The 12558-nt window shown below is 38.7% G+C and overlaps 3 protein-coding genes across 3 annotated transcripts in view; 1 reads left to right on the top strand and 2 right to left on the bottom strand.

The window, feature by feature from the left end:
• Positions 1-12558, bottom strand: part of LOC140940897 (glutathione hydrolase-like YwrD proenzyme) — a 31526-nt gene that overhangs the window by 6017 nt on the left and 12951 nt on the right. Inside the window, exon 7 of the mRNA XM_073389860.1 lies at positions 1041-1211. Within this exon, the coding sequence (XP_073245961.1) occupies positions 1041-1211 (171 nt within the window). The remainder of the gene's footprint in view (positions 1-1040; positions 1212-12558) is intronic.
• On the bottom strand, positions 5839-7083 carry LOC140940648 (G-protein coupled receptor 161-like). Its single transcript, XM_073389638.1, has 2 exons — positions 6411-7083; positions 5839-6266 (listed from the first exon to the last, which is right to left on the bottom strand). The coding sequence occupies exons 1-2, from the start codon at positions 7081-7083 to the stop codon at positions 5839-5841; spliced, it is 1101 nt and encodes a 366-aa protein (XP_073245739.1).
• LOC140940647 (5-hydroxytryptamine receptor 1B-like) lies at positions 10648-11787 on the top strand. The gene has a single exon (XM_073389637.1). The coding sequence runs from the start codon at positions 10648-10650 to the stop codon at positions 11785-11787; it is 1140 nt and encodes a 379-aa protein (XP_073245738.1).

Here is a 12558-nt window from a genome sequence, read left to right as displayed (position 1 = left end):
AAACGCCGCGGCCAAATGTTATCCAAACTGCTTCTCACTGCTGCTTCGAAAAATTTCGGATCAAACGCTATCCAAATCGTCCCTCACTGGATTATCCACTCGACCTAACAAAATCGACCAATCACAAAAAATGGACATAAAATAAAGAAAAGAGCAAATTCAGATGACCTCTTAGGAAACATGCAATTAAAACTGTCTTTCGATGATTGGCGCATTTCGATCCTCTCGTCAAAAAAATGTCAGACGTCAATCATCTTAGCGGACCTCTAAGGAAACGAAAGTTTTCTTCAACTGGTTCAAAAGGTCATTGTTTATGGCTTGTGATTGGTGGATTTCGATCCGTTTTTTGAGTTTCTGTGTTTCAAGGTTCGTTGCGTGTGATATTATTGTGACCAAAACCCGACGTTAATATTCCAAATACGTTTGATAGATTTCATCCCTGGACTTCAGACTTCCAAATTTCGATGAGGCAAAAATACTGAAGATTCAGATTAAATTTTGAGATCATAAAAGTGCGATTAAGTGCGTGTGCAAGCAGAGCTTTCTTTCCCACATGCCTCTTACCTTGTACAAGATGTTCGCATGACAGACATTCGCCTCCCTTCGCTTGTTTACTCGCCTTGTTTACGTTAGCACGTATTGCGTGCCTATTGCACATTTGCGTCAAAACAAGCCGTTTCCATTACTCTATTTGGGCCACGCCCAAATAATAATTGCTAAAAACACGGCAAAAACAGCAAGACAACTCGGAGGGCGACATCTGCTATTTGGAGAATATTTGCGGAGCTGGACAAACCTAAACGTACACTATCGAAGATGAACTTAAAATCGATGCAGGTAAGCATGTTTTAGCTATGTTTTTAAACTAGGAATTATTTTGAATGAATAATAAAGCAATTAATAAATTCGGCTTTCGCAGGATATGAAGAATTAAGCAGATCTCGGAGGGTGTTATCCACTGAGGCCGATAACACCCGCCTCGATCTGCTTAATTCTTCGTATCCTACGAAAGCCGAATTCATGAATTGCTAAATAATCACCTGCACATGTCCTTGCGGTTGCATGAAGCCTCCCATGACACCGAAACAGGCAAACAACTCCCCAGTGTCTCCCCGTGTGGCCATACCTGGGATGATGGTGTGATACGGTCTCTTCATTGGTGCCAGTACATTAGGGTGATCGGAATCAAGTGAAAAATTAGCCCCGCGATTCTGGGATAGAAAAAAGACAACGTTAGACAACAGCCTTAAAAATTGTCATTTTTCTCTACGGTTGAGAAGTTACTGTTACAAAAATATTTGTGAACGTTCAACACAGCGACATGCCTCTGAGTTTTGTAAACTTCATTAGGCGATGATCATGATGTGTGAACGGTTGTGCACCAGGTATCCGGTCACCTCGCCACCAACGAAATCGCCACCAAGGAATATCATCTTAATACTTATCGAAAGGACAAGTCACTAAAAAGAATTCTTTCACCTTAAATTGACAATGAAATTTAAGGAGGTAAGGTTCAAGTGACAATATTAACCAACTTTCACAAGAAAGGATGTTGGATTTTAAACAAATCGCACCACTCGAGTGATGCAAATAAGGCGTATTAAGGCATTAAAAAGTCGCAATTCTTCACAAAAAAGATGAGAAGCTCGACGCAAGAAGTCAATTAAAATCTATAAACTTATATTTAGGCTTGAGGAAGAAGTAACAACCCCGGGTAAGTAAACAGTGTCAATTATTGCAGAGTTATTGTGTAGTGTGAGTAGACTTCTTGGTGGCGAGATGACCGTAAACCGTGTACCCTTTCCCCCAGGGCGGATAAAGGTTGGGCGGTGAAACGAGCGCTCCGCTCTTCATTTAATGTGTGATGCGGAGTAGGACTGGCACGAGCGCTCTTTCCGCGCTTCCTGTGCGCTTGAAGGCCGGCGAAATTTTCCTTTTTGCAAACCGGAAATCCTATTTTCTTTCTGTAATTTCAGGCTACAATGTTAAATAGATAAATTCGTTTCATAACAATATCAATAAAGAGTTTCATATGTTTGTGTCTGTACGTCTATAAGTCAAACTTGTTGGTCGTATAATGCCGAAATTTGAGTTTAATTTGAAAGTGTTGAATACCTCCTCCTTCCACTAAATATCACCTAATCATCTTTCGCCGTTTCGTTTGCAAAAGCTTAACACTTCTTAACCTCAATTTTTACATATGTTAAAGGGGGATAAATTTTATATAACATAATAAAAAATTAGATTGATATATATTGATATAGTGGCGTTGTACTTCTTCAAACTTTGCTTCTCGGGTGCAACGTGCCGTGGCGATTCGCGCAATGCGTTGCAAATCCGGCAACCGCATGTAAACAACATTTATTCAGGTTGGTTGTAAGGTTTTTTCCCCGTTTTTCTCTCTAAAACAAAACAAGGTAAACAGTAAAAACTGAGGAGAAACTAATTTTGAAGTTTCGAAGAAACAGAAAGACGTATGAGATGTTTTTTTTTCAAAATTAAAAAGAAGGATTATTGTGATTGAAATTAGCATAATTTCACCTTGCACGAGCTACACGCTCTTATAAAATACACGTTATCTAGTTATGAAACACGATCTGCTATCTTTTAGTTTTGCCATGGATGACATGGATGAGATTTTCCTTCGTGTTTTTGACAGTACTTAGTTGTTTTGTTTTGGAATAACATCGGCATTGGCGAGTAGCAGAACGAAAATATAATTCAGTGGTAGAGTCATGGAAGTAATAAAAGAAACCCTTTGAAAGAGATGTTTGTCTACTCCAACTAAACCTCCCGCAAAAAATAGCAACATTTGCCTTTCGGAGACAGCGTACCAGCACAAAGCAACGAGGAAGAAGTGCAAGAAAACAAATCAAGCCGCCATAATTCAGTGACAGCAGCAGTGTCTAATCTACAACCCACATCGCAAGCCCTGACCGAAGTCGTAAACAAGCAACATTTCTAAGCAGAGTCCCAGTCCACTGCATCACACCTTTTTGCTCGGACGCGCTCGTTTCACCGCCCAACCTTTATCCGCCCTGCTTTCCCCCATCTCGCGCTCTCAATTTCCCCCTTCTTTTTTGAATGCCCACCACGCAGACTTTCTTTAAAGGGAGGAGTGGGGATGGTAACTCACGACCAACGACACTCACCCAAGTATGCACGACTTTTGCTCTTTTGAATTGTTCCGACCAAAATTCGCACGATGTTCCAAAGTATTTCGAGAACGGACCTCTGGAGCCAGCGTAATAGTGCCCAGTCGGAAGGAATAATATTGATATATCTCCGCGGTACACCAATAGACCATCTATGTTTTGTTTTCCCATTTCATGGGTTAACCCCTTTGAAAAATTCCAATTTGGCAACCACTCAAAAATCGATATTTTATAGTCTAGAAAGGCTTGAACATTACCAAACACTTTTCCTAGACCTGTTTTGCCCAAAAAGGAAAACAGTTTAATAACTTCTAATTCTTGGTTAAAATCATGGGTCAAACCGTTTGGAGAATTCCACTTTCGCGACCGAAAAGGGATGTCCTCAAGGGTCTGTATAACATACAAATTGATAAGTGCAGTGTAATGATGTATGCAAATGATCATCAAGCTCATTCAGGGAAAGAATCGAAGACGTTGAGAGTATTTTGAACCATGAGGGCAAGGAAATTTCAAACTGGTATAAGGACAATCTACTCATGTGTAATCATGAAAAATTTCAGTCGATGAGTCTCGGGTCGAACAATGAACAATGATATTGAGAGTCACTCTGAAATGAAATTACTGGGAGTGACCATTGACGAGCATTTGAATTTTAGTAGGCATATTGGAGAGGTATGTAAAAACGCATCTAGGAAGGTTGGAGTTTTGATGAGGCTTAGAAACATGTTAACAACATCAGCCAAACTTAAGATTTTCACTTTTTTCATAATGGCTCAAATTACATACTGTCATACAGTGTGGCATTTCTGTCGGGCGTCGGATAGCAGAAAGATGGAGCGAGTACAAGAGCGAGCGTTAAGAGCCGTCTACTGCGATACGAGAAGTTCATACGAAGAGCTCTTGAGAAAAGCTAAACTCACTACACTAGGCTCAGGTCGCCGATTGCAGGATATAGCCATAATTATGTATAAGGCAAAGTACAATATATGCCCTCCGTACATAAAGGACATTTTTAAGCTAGATAAACCTCGCTATGGGCTCAGAAATTCTGGTGACTTTTTTATTCCTCGATACAACACAACAACTTACGGGAGACATAGCCTAAGATATGTGGGTCCAGTAATATGGTCTAAATTAAGCAAGGATGTAAAAAACGCAGAATCAATTTACAGCTTTAAAAAGGAAATTCGTAAGGCAGATCTTGAACAATTAATCACAGAGGGCTGTAAAAACTGCTTTCTATGTTGTACATAAATGACATTTTCTAGACAAAAAGGACACCTCTTAATCAATAAGTATTATTTTATATCATAAATCCGATTACGTTTTATCGATATTTTTTTAGTATGTATATTTTTGTAAATTTTATTCTTTGTAAATATTTTTTTTATATTAATTAGTTAGAGCTGATAGAATTTTAATTTAGTGTCCCCTATTAGTAGGCCTTACATGGCCAGCTAGAAGACCTGACACTGAAATAAAGTTTACCATCATCATCATCATCATCATCATCATCATTCATTCGAAAATCGATATTTTTATAGTCACGAAGGGTTGTTTTTCATATAGAACATTATACCAAACACTTTCTCAAGATTTATTTCGGCTTAGGCAGGGTAAACAGTGTTAGAAAAAGTTCTTTTGCACATATCTATTGGAAAGTTTCTATAAAAAAGCTGGTTACATTAAAACTAACAATTTTAGTTAGTATTGTAGTATTGTAGTCGGTTTTGTTAGCAACATTCACGAGGGACATCACGCCAACTCTAAAACACTAAAAATATAGAAGAGGATAATAAAAGCTAAAACTACAAATAAAAACTAATATAAAAACTAATAAAAGCAGACCTAAAGGACTTTACTTTAAAAAAAAAAAGGGAGAGAGATTGAATGGTGACAATTTCTTTCGGGAGTTTGTTCCATTTAGTTATTGTCCTGGGAAAGAAAGAAAATCTAAAAATATCCTTGTGTCCTTTTGGTCCAATAAATTTAAAACTATGGCTTCCTAGCGTTCTCCTTTCTCTATTTGGAATCAAGTAGTCCACCCATTTCCCATCGAGGAAACCATAGCACATCTTCATTCTATTTCAACTTTAAAAAAAAACATGCTTGATCTAAATTGTCACCCGTTGAGTGTTATTTTGGCTACTCTTGCTACTTTTTTAGGTAGTAGTTCAGCTATTTCTTCTTCGCGAAAGGTGTGAAATGTCCCACCACTTTCTCCAGCTACGCCAAAATAACTGAGCTATCGCGCCTTTTGCTATCCCTTTTTCTGTCGATATCAGAACAGTTGGCGTCAATTGTACTGATATCAGCAAACGTCTTCCAAATTTGGTCAACAATAATGAAAGGTATGAATAATTAGCTGGGGAGATATAAGCCACCCTAATAAGCCAATCACAAACGGAGAAATATTTTGAATGAGTAATTAAAAATTACTGTGCCAGTTTCGAAATTTGTTTGGAAAAATTATTTGTGAATGTTGGGAAATAAAGGTTACAAATAAACGCCTTTTAGAGTGACATGATATTAGCTGAAATCCGAGACCAAAGTACAGTAAAGAAGCAGTAGTACTCCATCGAGGCGCTATAAAGTCGATGAAAACTATACATTTTTTCTCTCGGTGCTATGGTTCATAAATAGTTCATAAAAAGTACCTCCAGGTTTTTACACTTTCAATATGTCAACTTGTCTCCTCCGCGTCTTGAGAGCGCGGGTTTGTTTTCATTTGGGGGCCCACTTTGTGCCCGGAATACCTATGTCTGAATCGTTCGGGAATAAACCAAGAGTACAGGTTTACAAATCCTTGCTTGAAAGCTGAATTACGCATGCCGTACAAAACAGGATTACACATACTGTTCAGATAACCAAGTAGCAACGAAATAGTGTCTATGGGGCGTGGTAAGGGCTGTGGATAGTACACATCAAAAAACATGGTTATTGCGAAAGGTGCCCAGCAAATTATGAACAAAGCAAGCACAAGAAGGAAAGTGTTCGTCATCTGCTGTTCTTCCGGTGTCAGTCGAGGCTTCTGGGATTTCGATTGGACACTCGGATGAGAATTGAAACGCGTCAGAGGAGACTTGTTTTCCATTGTTTCTACTACTTCGTCTTCGTTAACGCTGCAGCCGTCTTCGACACTGTTTGAGTTGTTGCAGACCTCAATAGCATCTGGGTTATCGTAATTTTGCACTTCAATCTTGAGATGAACATTCTCATAACTGTCGAACTTAACCATGCATGGGGCTAACTTACTCTGCATTTCATTTGCTCCCTGAGTCTCCAGCTGCCGGGGCTTGGGAGTAAGATTATTCCTCGAAACTTTAATTCTAATGTTTTTGGTAAAATTCAAAATATTATAGTAAGAAAAAGCCATAACCGAGAGAGGACCAAAAAAGCAAACTGTAATCATAAAATACATGAAGTACACGTTCGAGGGCCAGTAAACGAAACAGTAGGATTTTCCGGGGATGAAGCGATATTCTGCCCAACCGAACAGTGGAGGGGATGCCAGAGACATTGATACAAACCAGACGCCTGCCGCGTAGAGCAACGCTTTTGTCTTTGTAAAGTTGATGGTGTATGTGTTCCACTTGACGATGTAAAAATAACGGTTAATGGCGATCATGCCGAGAGACATTACAGACGCTATGAACGATAAAATTGTGAAATATCCGAGCACCACGCAAGCTGTGTGTCCGAAGACCCAATGTTCTTTGACAATTGTTACCATGGTAACTGGCATGCTTAGCACTGACACCAAGATGTCGGCGGCAGCCAGGTTTAAAATAAACATGTTGGTGATGGTGCGAAGATTCGGGTTCTTGTAGACGGTAAGGAATAAACTCACGTTCCCAATAAAAGCTGTCAAGCAAATAAAGCAAAGGATTGTCACCTCGGAGATCGTCACTAGGATACTGAGCGTCATTTTGGACCGACGACGGATAGTACACAAACAGATCAATCGTTCTTCGTGGAAAGGAAAACCGCTCAAGCGTTCTAGAAATTCAAAAACAAAACAGCCTGGCGAGTGAAGTTGTCTTTCTCTTCTCGACCTATGAACAAGCAACGTGTTTTAAAAATGATCATTTCTTTTGGTTTCAATAATTTAATTAACAATCAGATAGTGTAAGAAAAAAGTGTGAATGGGGAAATTTCCTATATTTTTCAAGCAAATATTTTAGCCTATTTTGCAATAAGACACACCTTTTGATTGGCTCAACGAACTACCAAAGCTTCTTTTTAGTTTTGTTTCCGTACTGTGGCTGTAAAACAATATACCAATATCCTGTGATTACTGGAATACGCGTAGGCTTATTTCCACTAGCGAAGTATTCATTCAGTCTCTTTGTGTCCACGCACGTATTATCTGAGACTGTACAAGTGTTGTACCAAAATCTAGCAGCCAAAAAAATGAAGAAAAATGTGTTTCGATCTTCGCCGAATTTTCTTGCGACACTTGTCCATACCCAGTACATACGACTTTTATTTGCTAATTGACTAGCCACACTTAAACACTAATTACAGTTGAGTATTCGAGCGAAAATATGATATCTCCACACGTGAAAAGACCACTGTTGCTTTGGCTACGTGAAAAACAGCGCTTTTCGTAGCAAAAAAATATATATATAGTTATATAATTTCACCTTCTGTCACGTCTTGCTTTTCTTCACAATCTTACATAACATGTTTAAATAAATCTAAATTCATTGTTTCACCTTTTATGTATATATGTACATGTAGCCCTACAAATTGTGCAAAGTTTATCCAGGTATTGATTTTTTTTCTTTTACTGTACACTGAAGAAGCCCGAGGGATGAAAGGTTTGTAGGTTTTAATAAACAGCAAGGGCATGTGAGAAAGTTTGGAGTAGACCTCTCTTACATCCAAGAATAGAATAGACACGGTTCTAGCAATCTTGCCATGTTACATAACATTACTTCAACATACATGATTAATTGTTTTGGTATAGTTGGTGTCTGACTATGAGGGAAGATTGAGAGGCAAGATTTAGGGAGCCGAAAACGGTTTACGAAGATCGCGAGTTAGTCGAAAAAGCTACTCCCTCGTCAACCAAATATAACAAAAAATGAACAGTAACAATTTTTGGCAAATGGCAAATATCTCGGTCGGTTATAGCTCCCGTTTTAGATCCAGGAGGGCTCTTTAAAGGCTATGATTTACACAACGGCGGACAGCTTTCTTCCAGCATTGAAGAAATGGATGCAGTAACCTTGATTTACTGGCTTAGCAAGTTTGTGATGGAGTTGGCCAAGAAGTCGGGGGAGAGATATCCACCGAAGACCGTTCATAGAATAGTTTGTGACGCACTCGTTTTTGATATATTACATGAAAAACAGTGCTAGAGATTTTTTGCGACGTGATGCGCTGAATGTTTGCAAAGCTATAGCTTTGCAAACATTCAGCGCATCACGTCGCAAAAAATCTCTAGCACTGTTTTTCATGTAATTTATCAAAAACGAGTGCGTCACAAACTATTCTATAAACGGTCTTCGGTGGATATCTCTCCCCCGACTTCTTGGCCAACTCCATCACAAACTTGCTAAGCCAGTAAATCAAGGTTACTGCATCCATTTCTTCATATCAGCAACGACTGGACACCAAATTGTTAGCGTCTTTGCGTAAACTTTAAGAGGCTGTTCGCATAAGAGCGATAAGGCAAATTTCCGACTTTCATCGATTTCCCTAATGTTTTAAGTGGCAGATAATCATCATTTCCCCTGAGCATATATCACATCTATTTGAACCAAATCTTTTTTCGTCCTATTTTAAAGGACGGTTTTCCGGATTATCTCAAAAAGGTGACCAGTTTGCTTCGGAAAATCTGCCATGTAGCTGAAAAATTCAGACTCCCCCGAATCTTTAGTATTCATCCCAATGAACTGAAACATTAACTCGATAAAGTTCTATTTTTCTTCATCACTTTAAGGGCTAAACACTTGTGTTATATGGAATATTGACTAAGAAATAATTTTTCTAAAAATACCTTTGAAATTATCCCTTAACGAGACGGATTAATATACATGGATTCGAAACATAATTTTGACGAATCGTTTCCATTGTGTGGACATGAGCGACAGCCGATATTGAGTATTAACAATACGTTTTGCGAAACAATAAATTTGAGTAATTACGCCCATTTAATCAACGGTCATTTCACCGTAAATCGAAGCATAAAAAGGTTTTGATGAAAACCAAGTGAATCTTAACATAATTTATTTGTCTACAAAAAAGCAGGTAGAAAGTAGGTCGCCCAGGCTGAAATTATAACAGCGACTAACCGAGGTGTCGGATTCAGTCGAAATGTAAGGATGTATGAGGGGTCGGAAGACCGCTATGAAAAATACTACGGCAACACTTACTTTCGCATTGAAATTTCGGGCAGATTATTTACCAGTTAAACGAGTACTAATTGCACTTGTACGGAGAAATTGGCTCCAGTCGGAAAGTGGACTGTAATATTACCATGGTGAAATAAATGAAAATACAGGATGAGAAAGGTTCTAAGCTAGAAACTTAGTTTCAGTGGCGACTTCGTCGTTAATGCCACACATTAATTTATTGATTTTTATGGCATAAAATCAAAACGTTCTGCGAACAATAACGCAATAACTTTACAGTATATCATAGACTACTATGGTTTTAAACTGCATTTTCGAACTGGCAAATTCTGAGAGTAGTGTAATAGGCTATGGATAATGCTGACATGCATGAGGTTTTATTGCCACAGTTTAAATTTACTTTCAAATGTGCTAAACTAAAATGGAAAGCGAAAGAAATTAGCCGGTTTGTTATAAGAGCCAATGAAGAAGAGTGCTTTGTTGTTACAAAATACTGAGGCTGGAGCATCTGCTAATCAAAATGTAATAGAGAAAATTTACCTTTGTTTTCCTTTCCTATCTAAGTATTTATGGAACATAAAAATAAACTCAGGACAAACATTCATAGCTTCATAAAAAGCCGATACCATTTTCAAGTTTTCCTTTATTCGTTCTGTTTCGCAGTCATTTCGTATCCGAAAGTTTTCTTTTCAATCGTAATGCAAAACGTCTTTTAGTTTACTAATATTCACAGGGTCTTTCGTTTCATCCAAAAGAAATCATTATCGTAGTACACCTGCAACTTGTCTTTCTTTCTGAATTATTTTCCAAAGGACTACACTTTTTGTGCAACGGAAAAACAGGATCCTTTCCTTATTTTCATTCAAATCAGGACGACTCGTTCACCGAAAGAAAAAGAACAAAAATTAAAACAACTTAGTTGCGTCAAGAGAACAAAACAGAGCTTTTTAAGTTCTCTCAATGGCTGTATGCAAATCGCTTCTATCGGATTAAAGTGCGCAACTCTACAAACGTAAATCAGTATCCTGAAACACGTTTAAAAGACTGAAAAAGTTCGCCAGTTTGTCTAAACATCTTCAGAAACGCCGATTGGTTTCTTTAAACGAACGGCCGAACGCTGCTTTAAAAAAATGACGTTACATATGCTTAAGATGATCTCCGAGGTGACAATCCTTTGCTTTATTTGCTTGGCAGCTTCTATTGGGAACGTGAGTTTATTCCTTATCGTCTACAAGAACCCGAATCTTCGTACCATCACCAACATGTTTATTCTAAACCTGGCTGCCGCCGACATCTTGGTGTCAGTGCTAAGCATGCCAGTTACCATGGTAACAGTTGTCAATGGTTGTTGGGTCTTCGGACACACAGCTTGCGTGGTGCTCGGATATTTCACAATTTTATCGTTCATAGCGTCCGTAATGTCTCTCGGCATGATCGCCATCAACCGTTATTTTTACATCGTCAAGTGGAACACATACACCATCACCTTTGCAAAGACAAAAGCGTTGCTCTACGCAGCAGGCGTCTGGTTTGTATCAATGTTTCTGGCATCCCCTCCACTGTTCGGTTGGGCAGAGTATCGCTTCATCCCGGGAAAATCCTACTGTTTCGTTTACTGGCCCTCGAACGTGTACTTCATGTATTTTATGATTACAGTTTGCTTCTTTGGTCCTCTCTCGGTTATGGCCTTTTCTTACTACAATATTTTGAATTTCACGAGAAATTTGAAAATGAAAGTTGACGTCTCGAGGGATAACCTAACCCCTCCGCCTTTACAACAACAGCAAGAGCCAGAGAAAACAGACAAAGCACAAGAAAAAACCGCTCCGATTATCATTGAACTCGACGGAGATGAGATTCAACGAGCGCAGATTGAGATGCGAAATTGCGACAACCCACGGATCGTTAAAGTCTGCAGCGAAGCTGACAGAGTAAAAACTGTAGAAATCAAGTCTCAATTGAGTCCAAATGTTAAATGGAAATTATCGCCGGAAGAAGAGAAGATGACGAACACTTTCCTTCTTGTGCTTGCCTTGTTCATAATTTGCTGGGCACCTTTCGCAATGACCATGTTTTTTGATGTGTACTATCCACGGCCCTTACCTCGCGCCATAAACATTGTGTCGTTGCTACTTGGTTATCTAAACAGTATGTGTAATCCTATTTTGTACGGAATGCGTAATGCAGTTTTCAAGCAAGGGTTTGTGAATCTATACTCTTGGTTAATACCCAAACGATTTCGCTTTAGTAACCCTGGGCAGCAAAAATGATTCCGGGTGAAGAAAACGGGCGCTTTCAGAACTTAGAGAGGCAACCAATTTCAGAGATCAAAATTTAATACGTATGTATCTGTTCAATTCTCAGACTTAAATTGCAATAACTTTTTCGAAAAAAGAAAATAATAAAAATTACACTTTGCGCAGCATCACCATTTTCTGTGACTTTGTTTTTCTTTGTTTTTACTGAACACTAAGGGCAATCTTAATGCATGCGAGGAGATTTGGTAAATGTTAGGCAACTCTTATTTTTTAAAATAACTGATCGAAGAAGCAAATGATGCTTAGAAATTTCCACGGCTTGAGAAAAAATTCAGGATAACCATTCCATTCTTCTAAGATTTTCGAAGTTTTTTTTAACAAGCTTGCCCGATTTCCGGAGGTTGTGCTTCTCACATTTTATTGCCAAGTTATTGCGGTTCCATTGTATTGCTAAAAAAAGGATGAATCCACAAATGTAATAATACACTCAAATGTAATACAAATTGACCACAAATGTAATAAAAAGAACGCCGCCCCAAATTTAAGCACGATAAGTCGGAGAAAAATAAGCACCGCGACGCCCTTTCGAAAAACATAATATCCCGTTGCATTTTTAATCGAAAGAGCGCCACCCCGAATAACCTTGGCATCTTTTAAATCGCAAAGCAATAAGCGCCGCGGCGCTGTCTTGAAAAATACAATGTTTTACTGCATTTAACAGGAGGACGCCGACCTCAAGTAAGAGTCGCACATGAGAAGATGAAAACTAAATAAACACATCGC

Source organism: Porites lutea, chromosome 6, assembly GCF_958299795.1.
Source record: "Porites lutea chromosome 6, jaPorLute2.1, whole genome shotgun sequence".
Lineage (NCBI taxonomy): Eukaryota > Metazoa > Cnidaria > Anthozoa > Scleractinia > Poritidae > Porites > Porites lutea.
Note: the sequence above shows the minus strand (reverse complement) of the source record. Positions and strands in the feature narration are given on the sequence as shown.